This window comes from Coregonus lavaretus (genome assembly GCF_964263955.1).
Source record: "Coregonus lavaretus genome assembly, chromosome: 31".
Lineage (NCBI taxonomy): Eukaryota > Metazoa > Chordata > Actinopteri > Salmoniformes > Salmonidae > Coregonus > Coregonus lavaretus.
The window spans coordinates 28,356,779-28,374,563 of NC_140018.1; the positions used below are offsets into that span (position 1 = coordinate 28,356,779).

Here is a 17,785-nt window from a genome sequence, read left to right on the forward strand (position 1 = left end):
CCCTGCACTGTGTATGTGGACAACTGATAACGTTAAAAGCATTTGCATAGCTTGACATTATGCATTTTTCCCTCGCCAAATCTCAGCCTTCTGATGGCTTACAGCAACATAAACAACTGCATTCCCTCACACAGTTTTCACAGCAGTGGTGAGGAGGCTAGAGTTGTTTTTGTATAACTGGTGTTCATTCCTCTCCCTGTTGAGACTCATATTACTCTGTGCTGAGTGTGCTCGTGTGCCACTCATAGTCGCTATTCTTCCCAACCTTCTTAGATTACCAGCATGTGGCCTTTTCTTCTTTCTGCCTATGTGGAAGGACGTTACCCTTGAGACTAAGCCTTCAGGAGTGTGTGTTCTGTTGCACTATGTCAGTGTCTGTGTGCAATGAGGTATGCAAGCTGTTTTTCTGTTTGCGCTGTGGTGTGTGTGTGTGTGTGTGTGTGTGAGTGCGTGTGTGCGTGTGTTTGCTTGGGAGTATGAGGTCAGGGTTGTGTTGTGTGGGTTGTCTACAGGAGTCTACGTGGAGGTGTGTGTGTGTGGGCGGGGGAGGATTGTATTATTGCCTGTGTGTTTGCATGCAAGGGTGTGTATGAGTGGGAATGTGTTAGGTGCCTGTGATTCGAGTGTGTGTGTGTGTGTTTGTTGACGCTACACCAGGGAAGGAGCTGAATGCTGAGCTAAGCGGAGGCGGTTTAATCTGGTCATGGTGTAAGTGTTTAGTCACGGGGTTGACTGTGTTTGGGGCTGGTGGGGTGAACTGAGGCTGTGCAAGGAGAGGGCCACTGATGTCAGCCCTGCAGTATGCGCCAGCTCACGGACAGGGCCCATTGCATTAACCTGAAAGCTGACCCCCCTCTGTTGCCCTTCTATTTCCAGGGCGTGAGCGGAATGTCCGTGGATGAGAAGCCTGAAGCCCCCATGTACGTGTATGAGTCGACGGTTCATTGTACCAATATCCTCCTGTGCCTGAACGACCAGCGGAAGCAGGATATCTTGTGCGATGTGACTGTCCTGGTGGAGGGCAAGGAGTTCCGCGGCCACCGGGCCGTGCTGGCCGCATGCTCAGAGTACTTCTTGCAGGCTCTGGTTCAACAGGCCGAGAATGGCTTGTTCCTCAGCCTACCTGATGAGGTATGTATCTACTGTATAACACCTGTGTATTCAGAAGAACCTCTTAGTTTCCACACCTGGTCGAACACACAGTCAGACATTCACTCCAATCAGGTTATTTTATCATCAGCCCATTTTATCACTAGTCACTTGATAACTTCTCATTCCAATACTGATACTCACTTTGCCATAAATGGTGTCAAGAGGAATGGTGTCAAGATGAATGGTGTCAAGATGAATGGTGTCAGCCAGGCAGGAAATAAGAGAACATACGTGTTTTAATTTAATCTGTGAGGTCTAATAGCTGAAGGTGAGAGAGTGAGAGAGGAGGATGTGCTAGCGACGGTGCTAGTAGACGATGTAGAACCATGATTAGCAATTATCACCTTTCCCTCAGCTCCTCAGCAGCTCCTCATCTCTCTGTAGCAGGTAGCACTTAACTCTGTGACTGACACCATCTCAGCAGTCTTTTCCCTCACACAGCATTCCTGTCATTCCAGCCTCACCCCTTCAGAACCCCCACCCCCCATAGATGTGTCATAGAGTGATTAAAGTTCTCCACTGATGTAGTGATGTATCACATACACACGTGTGGTCCATGAAACTGGGGCACACACCACATGTTTATAACATGAACGCCTGTCAAAAGACTTCTACTGTCGCCGCGCTCGCTAGAAAATAAGTCATCATCACTTGATCTCTGTAGAAATCTCTCCTGAAAGATCAATCCGTTCCTGTCTTATGTAAAATGAGCATCATGTGTTGAGTGAGTTACTATGAGTTACTCCTGGGAATGGCTCCGCGACACACTGAAGCAGAATCCCTTTCATTCACACTTTCTGCATTATGCATAATGCATGAGCAGCTGTGTATTTCAGGTGTGAGCATGTGTGGAAAGTGACATGTTTCAGAAAGAGCCTTTAATGTCTATGGACCCTGGTCAAAAGTAATGCACTATATAGGGAATAGGGTGCCATTTGCAACACATCCAATAATTCTCTCACACTGTCCTGTCTAGACGGGTCACTGTCCCAACATGGAGGGAAGGCAATTTCATTGATGTCATCAATCAAGTTTTAAGGTTCTCTGTCACCCACGTTTTTATGGTCCGTGACTCACATGCGCTGACACATTTGTGTCCTTTCCGCTGCAGTTGCCTTATGACCACTCTCGCACTACTGGTTTGTGTCAGCAACAATGCAGCACTGACCAACCTTTAGCTCACTAGACCTTCTTGATACTGGTGTGTCTGGCTCCAGTCAGAGAGATCGAGAGGGGCTGTGTTCCCCAGCACTACCGAAGGCTGCCACCAATGTGCAACAAAGGGCAACTAACCGAGGATGCCTTCATGATCACCACCGACAGGCAGGGAGAGAGAGAGATAGAAAAAATCACACTGCAGATGAAATGTGAAACAAAGACCATTGTGGGGGCTATGACGCTATCCTCTCCTTCCCCCAACGTTATCATCCCTCACTCCTCCAGGATGACCTTGTTAGTCCGGAGTCACCGGGACTGCAGCCGGTTAGTGACCTCATCATCCATTTAATGTCATTGCCGTTTCACAGAGAGAGCGACGGGGCCCGTTAATCAAGATCTTTGTTCGAGATCAGATCCTGAAAGTAGAACAATCAGGTCTTGTCTCCTTTAAGCCCTTAGCCAAGCAAGAGAGAGCAAACAAACAGAGGACACTTGGTTTGCATTGGATGATAGAAGGCTACACTAACAGAGTCACATTAGAGCATTTCTCCACATCACAGAACAGGGCCAGAACAAAGGGGTATTCATAGACAGACCAGTATGCTGTAATGTGAGAGTGAATGAAGGAGAGGCGTTTCAGAGAGAGCCCCCCCAGCTGGAGAAGAGCGGTCATCACGCCACGGCGGGCAGCAGCACGGCGACAGAGCGAGTCCGCATCAATCAGTTCATAGCTGCTCTCCCACATGATGAAACTTGGTGTAAGTGTAATGTCTGACTCAATCCCTGCTCGCACCATCTCACTAGAGCACGGCTGGGAGGGTGTCAGTTTGACCTACTTGTCAGCACGTCCCCTTGGTTTCCTTATCGAAAATATCCTCATAGAAAATATACAGCGACCAATTAAATATATCTGTGAGCAATTCCATGCCTACTACTCTAGGGGTCATTTTATTATTATTAGTGAATTGGCCCCTTGTTCGACCGGTAGCCATCTCTGGATGCGTCGGGAATGGAACCCGATCCCCTACATAGTTCACTGCTTTTGACCAGGGCCGATAGGGGTCTGGTCAAAAGCAGTGCACTATGTAGGGAATAGGGTGACATTAAGGACGTACAGTACCTTCCCTGTGATTCAACAGAGGGGCAGTTGGTTGAAACCTCAAACCACCTCCTGTTTGTCAGTTCCCTCAGTCAAAAAATACAACCCCAGCCACACTGCTTTGATTGCAGTGATTTGGCAGTCTGTAGTAAGTATAATTTTGAGCCCTGGTGAAGTGGTTTGGGAGAGAATGGCGGATGAGTGTCTGATGAGACAGGGAAATTGAATGTGCCTTGAGAGGTTTAGGGTTGGTGAGTGACATCCCCCAACACCAACCCCCTCCACAGACACTTGATCAGGTCGAGACGTGCAGAAGCCAGGCTAACTAATCTGAAGGACTCAGGGTGAGGTGGAAGCAGAGCAGCAACAGCAGGGCTTTACACAAACAAGCAGCCTAAGCAAGAGACTATCACACATTTACAGCTTATTAGACAGATGGCGGGAGCCGGCCGCTTAGCTCCATCTCAGTCTTCCCCCTACTGACAGTGGGGGCGGGGTGGGAGAAGAAGGGAGGAGGAGGAGAGGGGAGTGAGAAAAGGAAGAGGGAAGAACGAGTGCGCTAGCGATACCTCCTGGTGTAATGCTGGTGCTAATGCCAAGCCCCCCTGGTCGTCCTCTCTGCCAAGACAAGAGCACAGCGCTCAGCGCTAAGCTGACAGTAAGGATACAGGCTCTTTGTCTGCTGTTTGAGCAGGCTGCTCTGAGAAGCACCTTGAGCAGCTTATGTTTCCCTCCCAGCCTACTAGCCAGCCAGTCAACCAGCCAGCCAGTCAGTCCGGGACCCCCGGTGAGAGCCTGCAGAGTGATCCCTGTGTGTTTATAATAGCTGGATTTAACCCACGAGACCCAGACAATTAACCACTGGCTGCCCTGTATTTTCAATGTCTCATCTCAGACGCAGGGTGTCTCAAACGGGGACGGCAGTAATGTTCTGCAGTTAGCCAGTTTGTATAGAAACAAAGCAGGATAGAGTGCAGCATCCTGAAGAATAAAGACAGGGACAGTGAGTGAAGTCAGAGCTGAGCGTCCTCCCAGCAAAGCTGCAGGGTCATGTCCTCCCCAATGTCTCGCCATGGACAGTAAACTACAAGAGGATTAAGAAGTGCAGTGTTTGATTTAATCCACACTGTCAAGGGAGGTTTACTCAAAGGCGACGGCTAATCAGTAGCTAGACGCCGCGATGTGTCCCAGTGTTGCTGGTGTCCTACTGTGGAATAAATAAATAATAATAATTGTGTTCCTTTCCTTCTCATCACAGATGAGACATTATGCATTCATACACATTAGCTGTCAAATTGACTTTATATGACTTCTATTTCCCTACTGTTATTGGCACATTAGCCTAAATTGATTTAGAACAGACTGACCAATGGGCTTGGCTGTACTGCAGCAGTTCATTGTCCCTGTGCTTCCTCCTCCCCTCTCTCCCATCCCCATCCTACAAGGGTAAATCACAATGGCAGCCAACCCTCCATACAGTACCTCCCTCCATTAGCACTGTGCTGTGACTCATCGTCATCGAGGCTCCTCGCCATGCGCCTCTCGATACAGAGGTTAACGTCAGGTTACTTGGCAGAGCTGATATTAAAGCATCTAGCGGGTAGACTCTCCAGTGGAGATGGAGTATTTATCTTCTGGCTTGGCGGTGGTGGCCGAGGAAGTACTCCATTGTCATGCCATGCAATGTCCTCATTAGGATGCATGACATGCAGGAATTCACTGGAGTACATTTGCATAAATTAACCAACTCTACTTCAGAGAGGGGTGAAAGGCTGATGAAGAACAGAGATAGAGATAGACTGGAGGAAGAGGGCGTGTGAGAGAGAGAGAGCGAGAGAGAGAGAGAGAGAGAGAGAGAGAGAGAGAGAGAGAGCGAGAGAGAGAGAGAAAGAGAGAGAGAGAGAGAGAGAGAGAGAGAGGGGCATGATAGTAATCCACACTGCCTGTTTTTGAAAAGGACTTCCCAAAAATGGCATGGGAATTGTCAGGGTTTTGTGATGCACTTTTGCTATAATTTCCTACTCTGTAATGGTATCGCCTCCCGCCCAGTCCCCAGAAACAGAGCAGGGACAGACCCACCAGGTCCACAAGCCCACATTAGCATAAATGGCCCAGATCTGTCACCTTGATTAATTTGTCCCTTTGTCTTAACTCATGCAATAAGTGCTGCTAACGGCCTGAAACGCTTCATATGTCAAAGTCGCTCCACTAATGACCAGGAAATGCTCTCTATATCCTATATCCTTCGCTTTTTGTTCTCCCTTTCATTTATTCTAGTGTGGCTTTCCCTCTCTCCCTCTCTCTCTCTCTCTCTCTCTCTTCTTTTTCTCTCTTTCTCCCCCTCCAGATCCCTCACGCTTGCCTTCATTGGGCTACTGTGCTGGTTTCATCACTGGAGTAATCACATATGGTGCAGGGCACACATAAAGATGTGCTCCAACAGGCAGCAGCTGCTGATACAAGCTGAAAATAGATCCCGGGTATGCTCAGCACTTTCCCCCCAGCCCAGCAGCAGCTCCGTGTCTGTTTATCAGCAGCCCTGATGCGGCGGGCCAGCCAAGCCCAGCCGACCAGCCTCATTTAAGCCCAGACCACTTTTACCTTTAAAGACGGCTGGTTGGATCTGCCCTGTTTGTGGATGTGTAAAAGGAAGGGAGGGGTGGACAGTGGATGAGTGGAGGCCAGTGGGTGGTGGGGAGGCATTGCACTTTCTCTCTCTTTCTCTCTTTCTGTCTGTCAGCAGGGAGGTGTCTGTGTGCCTGTGTTGTGTGCACGCGTGTTTGCGCACACTGATGTGCCCGAGTGGTGCTGCAGTGTGGTATAGTAGAGGTGCTGTGCTCATCAGTAGTGGAGAGTCCAGTCAAAGCCTCTTCCCTCCCCCTGTGCACCGTACACACACACTCAGCCACTCACATCACAGGACAGGCACGCACGTATTTTCCATAGTAAACATATGCTTAGTGGAGGTATTTTATAAGATCATTAGTATACATAACAAATGTTGAACAAATGTTGAATTATACTGATAATGTATAATTATTTCACATATCTAGTGTTTTGGGCAGGTTGTCCGTAGTTCAAATTATGATTTACAGTACCAGTCAAAGGTTTGGACACACCTACTCATTCCAGGGTTTTTCTTTATTTTTACTATTTCCTACATTGTAGAATAATAGTGAATACATCAAAACTATGAAATAACACATATGGAATCATGTAGTAACCAAAAAGTGTTAAACAAATCAAAATATATTTTATATTTGAGATTCTTCAAATAGCCACCCTTTGCCTTGATGACAGCTTTGCACACTATTGGCATTCTCTCAACCAGCTTCATGAGGTAGTCACCTGACTGTTAGTGTACATTGAGTTGTTGTGTGGCATAACTGAATGCATACACTGTAAGTTATCTATCCACCGAATAGGGTGTAACAGTATACAGTCGTGGTCAAAAGTTTTGAGAATGACACAAATATAAATTTTCACGAAGTCTGCTGCCTCAGTTTTTATGATGGCAATTTGCATATACTCCAGAATGTTATGAAGAGTGATCAGATGAATTGCAATTAATTGCAAAGTCCCTCTTTGCCATGAAAATGAACTTACTCCCAAAAAAACATTTCCACTGCATTTCAGCCCTGCCACAAAAGGACCAGCTGACATCATGTCAGTGATTCTCTCGTTATCACAGGTGAGAGTGTTGATGAGGACAAGGCTGGTGATCACTCTGTCATGCTGATTGAGTTAGAATAACAGACTGGAAGCTTTAAAAGGAGGGTGGTGCTTGAAATCATTGTTCTTCCTCTGTTAACCATGGTTACCTGCAAGGAAACACGTGCCGTCATCATTGCTTTGCACAAAAAGGGCTTCACAGGCAAGGATATTGCTGCTAGTAAGATTGCACCTAAATCAATAATTTATCGGATCATCAAGAACTTCAAGGAGAGAGGTTCAGTTGTTGTGAAGAAGGCGTCAGGGCACCCAAGAAAGTCCAGCAAGCGCCAGGACCGTCTCTTAAAGTTGATTCAGCTGCGGGATCGGGGCACCACCAGTGCAGAGCTTGCTCAGGAATGGCAGCAGGCAGGTGTGAGTGCATCTGCACGCACAGTGAGGCGAATACTTTTGGAGGATGGCCTGGTGTCAAGAAGGGCAGCGAGGAAGCCACTTCTCTCCAGGAAAAACATCAGGGACAGACTGATATTCTGCAAAAGGTACAGGGATTGGACTGCTGAGGACTGGGGTAAAGTCATTTTCTCTGATGAATCCCCTTTCCGATTGTTGGGGCATCCGGAAAAAAGCTTGTCCGGAGAAGACAAGGTGAGCGCGACCATCAGTCCTGTGTCATGCCAACAGTAAAGCATCCTGAGACCATTCATGTGTGGGGTTGCTTCTCAGCCAAGGGAGTGGGCTAACTCACAATTTTGCCTAAAAACACAGCCATGAATAAAGAATGGTACCAACACATCCTCTGAGAGCAACTTCTCCCAACCATCCAAGAACAGTTTGGTGATGAACAATGCCTTTTCCAGCATGATGGAGCACCTTGCCATTAGGCAAAAGTGATAACTAAGTGAACAAAACATCAACATTTTGGGTCCATGGCCAGGAAACTCCCCAGACCCTTAATCCCATTGAGAACTTGTGGTCAATCCTCAAGAGGCGGGTGGACAAACAAAAACCCACAAATTCTGACAAACTCCAAGCATTGATTATGCAAGAATGGGCTGCCATCAGTCAGGATGTGGCCCAGAAGTTAATTGACAGCATGCCAGGGCGGATTGCAGAGGTCTTGAAAAAGAAGGGTCAACACTGCAAATATTGACTCTTTGCATAAACTTAATGTCATTGTCAATAAAAGCCTTTGACACTTATGGAATGCTTGTAATTATACTTCAGTATACCATAGTAACATCTGACAAAAATATCTAAAAACACTGAAGCAGCAAACTTTGTGAAGACCAATATTTGTGTCATTCTCAAAACTTTTGACCACGACTGTACACTCCCCTACGTATTTATTTGGACTGTAAAGCTAAAACTTTTAATTTGGCTCTATACTCCAGTGTTTTGGATTTCAGATTAAATGTTGTATATGAGGCGACAGTACAGAATGTCACCTTATATTTGAGGGTATTTTTCATACATATCTGTTTTACCGTTTGGAAATCAATGCACTTTAGGTATCTAGTCCCCCCATTTGAAGGTGTATTTGGAAAATGTTGCTTATAGTGTAATAAATTAAGTCAAAAGTTTTGTATTTGGTCCCATACTCCTATAGTTTTGTATTTGGTCCCATATTCCTAGCACGCAATGACTACATCAAGCTTGTGACTACAAACTTGTTGGATGCATTTACAGTTTGTTTGGGATATGTTTCAGATTATGTTGTGCCCAATAGAAATGAATGGTAAATAATGTATTTTGTCAGTTTGGAGTCACTTTTATTGTAAATAGGAATAGAATATGTTTCTGACCACTTCTACATTCATGTGGGTGCTACCATAATTAAGTGATAATGCCAGAGAAGCCGGTGTTTGGAGGATATATTGGCACGGGTGTTGTTAGCCCCAAGACGAAGTCGACAGCCGGCAAACCGTGCCAATATACAGTGCATTCGCAAAGTATTCAGACCCCTTGACTTTTTCCACATTTTGTTACATTACAGCTTTATTCTAAAATTGATTAAATTGTTTTTTCCCTCACAATACCCCATGATGACGAAGCAAAAACAGGTTTTTAGACATTTTTACAAATGTATAAAAAATAAAAAATAGAAATATCACATTTACATAAGTATTAAGACCCTTTACTGAATACTTTGTTGAAGCACCTTTGGCAACGATTACAGCCTCGAGTCTTCTTGGGTATGATGCTACAAGCTTGGTACACCTGTATTTGGGGAGTTTCTCCCATTCTTCTCTGCAGATCCTCTCAAGCTCTGTCAGGTTGCACAGATATTTCCAGATCTCTCCAGAGATGTTCAGCTATTTTCAGATCTCTCCAGAGATGTTAGATCGGGTTCAAGTCCGGACTCTGGCTGGGCCACTCAAGGACATTCAGAGACTTGTCCCGAAGCCACTCCTGCGTTGTCTTGGCTGTGTGCTTAGGGTCGTTGTCCTGTTGGAAGGTGAACCATCTCCCCAGACTGAGGTCCTGAAAACTCTGGAGCAGGTTTTCATCAAGGATCTCTCTGTACTTTGCTCCGTTCATCTTTCCCTCGATCCTGACTAGTCTCCCAGTCCCTGCTGCTGAAAAACATCCCCACAGCATGATACTGCCACCACCACGCTTCACCGTAAGGATGGTGCCAGGTTTCCTCCAGACGTAACGCTTGGCATTCAGGCCAAAGAGTTCAATCTTGGTTTCATCAGACCAGAGAATCTTGTTTCTCATGGTCTGAGATTCTTTAGGTGCCTTTTGGCAAACTCCAAGCGGGGTGTCATGTGCCTTTTACTGAGGAGTGGCTTCCATCTGACCACTCTACCATAAAGGCCTGATTGGTGGAGTGCTGCAGAGATGGTTGTCCTTCTGGAAGGTTCTCCCATCTCCACAGAGGAACTCTGGAGCTCTGTCAGACTGACCATCGGGTTCTTGGTCACCTCTTTGAACAAGGCCCTTCTCCCCCGATTTCTCAGTTTGGCCAGTCGGCGAGCTCTAGGAAGTCTTGGTGGTTCCAAACTTCTTCCATTTAAGAATGATGGAGGCCACTGTGTTATTGGGGACCTTAAATTCTGCAGACATTTTTTATTACCCTTCCCCTTCTGTGCCTCGACACAATCCTGTCTCGGAGCTCTACGGACAATTCCTTTGACCTCATGGCTTGGTTTTTGCTCTGACATGCACTGTCAACTGTGGGCCCTTATATAGACAGGTGTGTGCCTTTCCAAATCATGTCCAATCAAGTTGTAGCAACATCTCAAGGATGATCAATGGAAACAGGATGCACCTGAGCTCAATTTCGAGTCTCATAGCAAAGGGTATGAATACTTATGTAAATAAGGTATTTCTGTTTTTTATTTTTAATACATTGACAAAAATGTCTAAAAACCTGTTTTTGCTTTGTCATTATAGGGTAATGTATGTAGATTGATGAGGAAAAAAATTAAATTAATCAATTTTAGAATAAGGCTGTAACGTAACAAAGTGTGGAAAAAGTCAAGGGATTTGAATACTTTCCGAATGCACTGTATCCTTCAAACACTGGCTTCGAGGGCATTATCACTTTTATACAATGGGTTACCAACATATTCAAATAATGATTGACATATTTTCATTAAAAACTTTATTTTTATGAATTTATTCATACTATTTCATCCTTCCACAAGATATAGTCCCGACACAAATCTAGGGTTGCTAACCAAGCCAACTGGTCATTCGTTCTATCGGTTTGGTTGCCAGAGATGTGACCAAGTCTTTAAGTCCTTTTGTTCTGTATCTATGGACACGACCCAGTCGTTCGTTCTAAATGTTCTCTTGCCATACTGGCTGGCAACGCTCTTATCCCTTGCTTGCTAGCTAGCCAACAATGGCTGACTTATAGTCACATCAAACAGTGCAGCCAGAATAACAACAAAGTAGCTGCATTTGCATTTGTTTAAGCTGTTTTCTAGTGACATTTGAGCTAATGATGCGAGATTTCACCTGGCATAGAAAATGTGCTCTCTCATCAGGACACTGTTGTTCAGAGGAGCTAGCCAACAACACAGCTAACACAATCACTTCAAACTGAAGCTGGAAACACTGCAAACTAGCAGACACCCTTGAGAGGGCAGGTATACAAGATGGCGTATTGAATACACAGCAGTAAAAATCACGTCAAGATAAAAACATACTATTCAATATCAGTAAGTTATACTAAATATTAACATTTCATATATTCGAGGGTAATAACATTCAATCTGGATAATAACACAAAACAAATTAAAAGGGAAGCGTGTTGCTCGTTGTCGATAAACTGTATATTGACAACCAAATGTTCCACGACACAAAGACTACTCCATGGCTATTCTGAAAGTTCTAATAGAGGAGTAGAATAATGGAACACCCAATACTAGCCATGGTAGGGATTGTAATAATAAAGCACATTTATAGTAGGTATAGTATTTATAAAGGGAAAAGACGGTATTACAAGAAAAGATAACAAGGAAAATAATACATCTTCAAATACAACTAATTAGAACACAAGTACTCAATCAACATAGTGGAGATAAAAACATATCAAACAGAAGACATAGAAGGCACAGTATGTGGGTATGTGTGGATGAATTGTGATGGAAGGTGTGGTGTGCGTTTTTGTGTTTGAATAAGTGTGGCTTTAAGTGATTGAGAAAGGAAATGGTTGCATATCCCAGAACCAACGTGTGTCTGTGAGCAGGGGTTGTGAGAGAGAGCTTTCAATTTTGTGCAGATGAGGCATATACATTTTAAAATATAGTATACATCTTTTTAATTGTCCTATCATGATGGAACGATCCCCAACCCTATATCCTGGACACCCACCTGAGCGACCCATACACCAAAGAGAAGTCCCCATCTGTTTTATGGACCTGCTGTGAGTTAACTATATGCAGCCAAAACAGAAAAATAAATGCGGTCAGAGACCTACTTGAGCAGCACCGCCCCCTCAAGATTCTGAGCCTGCCTGGCAGGGTTGGTCCTATAAAGCCAGAGCCCCCTGATGGGAGAGCATAATATACAAGGAAATTCTCAAAGATGCTAATGAGAACCTTGACGACCTTGTACCTAGCCGGGGGGGGATTCCGGTGGGGTATCCCCACCCAGGTAGTGGCAGTGCTGGCAACACTGGCTGCAGTAACCCATGGGGAGGGGGTCACACTCGGACAATCAGAGAGGGGGCTTATCAAAATAATCAAAGGTCTGACTGCAGATGCTTGGGAAAAATGGTTACAACGGGGGACCAGAGTGTTTGTGTCTCAGGTGAAGAGGGTGGATCTGATCACCATCATCTAGGACTTGACATAGTTTAAATAGATTAATCAAATCTCACATTGTTGTCAATTTTTGCTCAATCTTGCATGCTTTCTCAAACAGCTGTAACTGTATATGCATTCGTAAATCAGGTCCTTTCTTGAGTTGGGCTCTGGAATGTAACAACCGTTGAGCATCTGATTTTATGGTTGATTGTGGAGGAAAGGGGTTGAGTGTGTTAGAGTATGTGCGTGTGTGTTTATCCCACATCTGTTGCAAGGGGGGTAAGGATGTTAGGGAGACTATTGTGAACCACAATAATTGTTTGCTAAAATAATAATTGCTTGTCAAGAATGTAATGTAATACAATGGCAATCCGGGTTATAGGTTAAAATCCTACGCATGAACTGCCGACATTATTATGCATATTAATTGATAATGCTGGAAAATAAGATATGCAAGATATTTGAATAGATATATACCGTATTTTCCGCACTATAAGGCTCACCGGAGTATAAGCCGCAGCAGCTAAATTGAATGATATTGAATGATGTGTACATATATAAGCCGCACTGGACTATAATATATGTAAGGGTTCGTGCACAGAGGGGATTGTCGGGAAAGAGATGGCTGCTTGAAAATTTCCTTTGCACAAACTGTCTCGCTCTCGTAATGTCTGTCTGTCTTGCTCTCGTTCTGTCTCTCGTTCTGTCTCTCGTACCACTCTCGGTTCCACTTTTACTTTTGCGCGCTACCTGTCTCACTCTTTTCCGGCCTCCAGCTTTTCCTGCTGGAGCCCGCCGCTTAAAGGTGGGGGGCGCGGACCGGTCATAGAGCCCATAGAGTGAAAGTTGGTGGACTGTAACCTGTAAAATCCATAGATTTAGGAGGTCTTCTAGTGGCCGTTAGCTGTAAAAATCCATAGATTAGCCGCACCGTTATATAAGCCGCGGGGTCGAAAAATGGGGAAAAGGCGCGGCTTATAGTCCGAAAATTACGTTTTTTTTAAATAGCTATAAATATATATTGAGGTGAGAGCATTGGAAATGCTTTTGGCGGTTGACCTGCTTCTGTTTTGTGGGTGGCACTGTGTGCTGTTTTCGATGGATTCGTCCTGGCCTCTCGGGGCCCTAGGGATCCGGAGGGACGGGGGTGGTATGCCGATCACTGGGATGCTGGCCCAACTAGGGATGGGGAGGGGCTTTAGCGGGGGAATTAGTGTAGAACAATTGGAGAGTTACTTAGTAGCAATGCAAATATCATGGTACAGCTACAGTGGGGAAAAAAAGTATTTAGTCAGCCACCAATTGTGCAAGTTCTCCCACTTAAAAAGATGAGAGAGGCCTGTAATTTTCATCATAGGTACACGTCAACTATGACAGAAAAATTGAGATTTTTTTTCTTCCAGAAAATCACATTGTAGGATTTTTAATGAATTTATTTGCAAATTATGGTGGAAAATAAGTATTTGGTCACCTACAAACAAGCAAGATTTCTGGCTCTCACAGACCTGTAACTTCTTCTTTAAGAGGCTCCTCTGTCCTCCACTCGTTACCTGTATTAATGGCACCTGTTTGAACTTGTTATCAGTATAAAAGACACCTGTCCACAACCCCAAACAGTCACACTCCAAACTCCACTATGGCCAAGACCAAAGAGCTGTCAAAGGACACCAGAAACAAAATTGTAGACCTGCACCAGGCTGGGAAGACTGAATCTGCAATAGGTAAGCAGCTTGGTTTGAAGAAATCAACTGTGGGAGCAATTATTAGGAAATGTAAGACATACAAGACCACTGATAATCTCCCTCGATCTGGGGCTCCACGCAAGATCTCACCCCGTGGGGTCAAAATGATCACAAGAACGGTGAGCAAAAATCCCAGAACCACACGGGGGGACCTAGTGAATGACCTGCAGAGAGCTGGGACCAAAGTAACAAAGCCTACCATCAGTAACACACTACGCCACCAGGGACTCAAATCCTGCAGTGCCAGACGTGTCCCCCTGCTTAAGCCAGTACATGTCCAGGCCCGTCTGAAGTTTGCTAGAGTGCATTTGGATGATCCAGAAGAGGATTGGGAGAATGTCATATGGTCAGATGAAACCAAAATAGAACTTTTTGGTAAAAACTCAACTCGTCGTGTTTGGAGGACAAAGAATGCTGAGTTGCATCCAAAGAACACCATACCTACTGTGAAGCATGGGGGTGGAAACATCATGCTTTGGGGCTGTTTTTCTGCAAAGGGACCAGGACGACTGATCCGTGTAAAGGAAAGAATGAATGGGGCCATGTATCGTGAGATTTTGAGTGAAAACCTCCTTCCATCAGCAAGGGTATTGAAGATGAAACGTGGCTGGGTCTTTCAGCATGACAATGATCCCAAACACACCGCCCGGGCAACGAAGGAGTGGCTTCGTAAGAAGCATTTCAAGGTCCTGGAGTGGCCTAGCCAGTCTCCAGATCTCAACCCCATAGAAATTCTTTGGAGGGAGTTGAAAGTCCGTGTTGCCCAGCGACAGCCCCAGAACATCACTGCTCTAGAGGAGATCTGCATGGAGGAATGGGCCAAAATACCAGCAACAGTGTGTGAAAACCTTGTGAAGACTTACAGAAAACGTTTGACCTGTGTCATTGCCAACAAAGGGTATATAACAAAGTATTGAGAAACTTTTGTTATTGACCAAATACTTATTTTCCACCATAATTTGCAAATTAATTCATAAAAAATCCTACAATGTCATTTTCTGTATTTTTTTTTCTCATTTTGTCTGTCATAGTTGACGTGTACCTATGATGAACATTACAGGCCTCTCTCATCTTTTTAAGTGGGAGAACTTGCACAATTGGTGGCTGACTAAATACTTTATTTCCCCACTGTATATACAGTGGGGAGAACAAGTATTTGATACACTGCCGATTTTGCAGGTTTTCCTACTTACAGAGCATGTAGAGGTCTGTAATTTTTATCATAGGTACACTTCAACTGTGAGAGACGGAATCTAAAACAAAAATCCAGAAAATCACATTGTATGATTTTTAAGTAATTAATTTGCATTTTATTGCATGACATAAGTATTTGATCACCTACCAACCAGTAAGAATTCCGGCTCTCACAGACCTGTTAGTTTTTCTTTAAGAAGCCCTCTTATTCTCCACTCATTACCTGTATTAACTGCACCTGTTTGAACTCGATACCTGTATAAAAGACACCTGTCCACACACTCAATCAAACAGACTCCAACCTCTCCACAATGGCCAAGACCAGAGAGCTGTGTAAGGACATCAGGGATAAAATTGTAGACCTGCACAAGGCTGGGATGGGCTACAGGACAATAGGCAAGCAGCTTGGTGACGGTCAATCACCCTCGGTCTGGGGCTCCATGCAAGATCTCACCTCGTGGGTCATCAATGATCATGAGGAAGGTGAGGGATCAGCCCAGAACTACATGGCAGGACCTGGTCAATGACCTGAAGAGAGCTGGGACCACAGTCTCAAAGAAAACCATTAGTAACACACTACGCCGTCATGGATTAAAATCCTGCAGCGCACGCAAGGTCCCCCTGCTCAAGCCAGCGCATGTCCAGGCCCGTCTGAAGTTTGCCAATGACCATCTGGATGATCCAGAGGAGGAATGGGAGAAGGTCATATGGTCTGATGAGACAAAAATATAGCTTTTTGGTCTAAACTCCACTCGCCGTGTTTGGAGGAAGAAGAAGGATGAGTACAACCCCAAGAACACCATCCCAACCATGAAGCATGGAGGTGGAAACATCATTCTTTGGGGATGCTTTTCTGGAAAGTGGACAGGACGACTGCACCGCATTGAGGGGAGGATGGATGGGGCCATGTATCGCGAGATCTTGGCCAACAACCTCCTTCCCTCAGTAAGAGCATTGAAGATGGGTCGTGGCTGGGTCTTCCAGCATGACAATGACCCGAAACACACAGCCAGGGCAACTAAGGAGTGGCTCCGTAAAAAGCATCTCAAGGTCCTGGAGTGGCCTAGCCAGTCTCCAGACCTGAACCCGATAGAAAATCTTTGGAGGGAGCTGAAAGTCCGTATTGCCCAGCGACAGCCCCGAAACCTGAAGGATCTGGAGAAGGTCTGTATGGAGGAGTGGGCCAAAATCCCTGCTGCAGTGTGTGCAAACCTGGTCAAGACCTACAGGAAACGTATGATCTCTGTAATTGCAAACAAAGGTTTCTGTACCAAATATTAAGTTCTGCTTTTCTGATGTATCAAATACTTATGTAATGCAATAACATTTAAATTAATTACTTAAAAATCATACAATGTGAATTTCTGGATTTTTGTTTTAGATTCCGTCTCTCACAGTTGAAGTGTACCTATGATAAAAATTACAGACCTCTACATGCTTTGTAAGTAGGAAAACCTGCAAAATCGGCAGTGTATCAAATACTTGTTCTCCCCACTGTATATATATTTGCGAGAAAAAAGTGATGCAGACAATTACATTGATAGAAGTTACAATCTATCTGCAATATTAAAGCTGATCTTTTAGAAATTTTTGCAAATGTATTAAAAAACAGAAATACCTTATTTACATAAGTATTCAGACCCTTTGCTATGAAACTCCAAAATGAGCTCAGATGCATCCTGTTTCCATTGATCATCCTTGAGATGTTTCTACAACTTGATTGGATTCCACCTGTGGTAAATTCATTTGATTGGACATGATTTGGAAAGGCACACACCTGTTTATATAAGGTCCCACAATTGACAGTGCATGTCAGAGCAAAAACCAAGCCATGAGGTTGAAGGAATTGTCCATAGAGCTCCAAGACAGGATTGTGTCGAGGCACAGATCTGGGGAAGGGTACCAAAAAATGTCTGCAGCATTGAAGGTCCCCAAGAACACAGTGGCCTCCATCATTCTTAAATGGAAGAAGTTTGGAACCACCAAGACTCTTCCTAGAGCTGGCAGCCTGCCAAACTGAGCAATTGGGGGAGAAGGGCCTTGGTCAGGGAGGTGACCAAGAACCTGATGGTCAGTCGGACAGAGCTCTAGAGTTCCTCTGTGGAGATGGGAGAACCTTCCAGAAGGACAACCATCTCTGCAGCACTCCACCAGTCAGGCCTTTATGGTAGAGTGGCCAGACAGAAGCCACTCCACAGTAAAAGGCACATGACAGCCCGCTTGGAGTTTGCCAAAAGGCACCTAAGGACTCTCAGACCATGAGAAACAAGATTCTCTGGTCTGATGAAACCAAGATTTAACTCTTTGGCCTGAATGCCAAGTGTCACTTCTAGAGGAAACCTGGCACCATCCCTACGGTGAAGCATGGTGATGACAGCATCATGCTGTGAGGATGTTTTTCAGCGGCAGGGACTGGGAGACTAGTCAAGATCGAGGCAAACATGAACTGAGCAAAGTACAGAGAGATCCTTGATGAAAACCTGCTCCAGAGCGCTCAGGACCTCAGA

The 17,785-nt window shown here is 44.9% G+C and overlaps 1 protein-coding gene across 1 annotated transcript in view; it reads left to right on the top strand.

The window, feature by feature from the left end:
* The window catches only part of bach2b (BTB and CNC homology 1, basic leucine zipper transcription factor 2b), a gene marked incomplete at its 3' end in the record, with an annotated part of 120,724 nt that overhangs the window by 89,122 nt on the left and 13,817 nt on the right, over window positions 1-17,785 (top strand). The window contains exon 2 of the mRNA XM_084148720.1: window positions 877-1,131. Within this exon, the coding sequence (XP_084004846.1) occupies window positions 889-1,131 (243 nt within the window). The 5' untranslated portion in view covers window positions 877-888. The remainder of the gene's footprint in view (window positions 1-876; window positions 1,132-17,785) is intronic.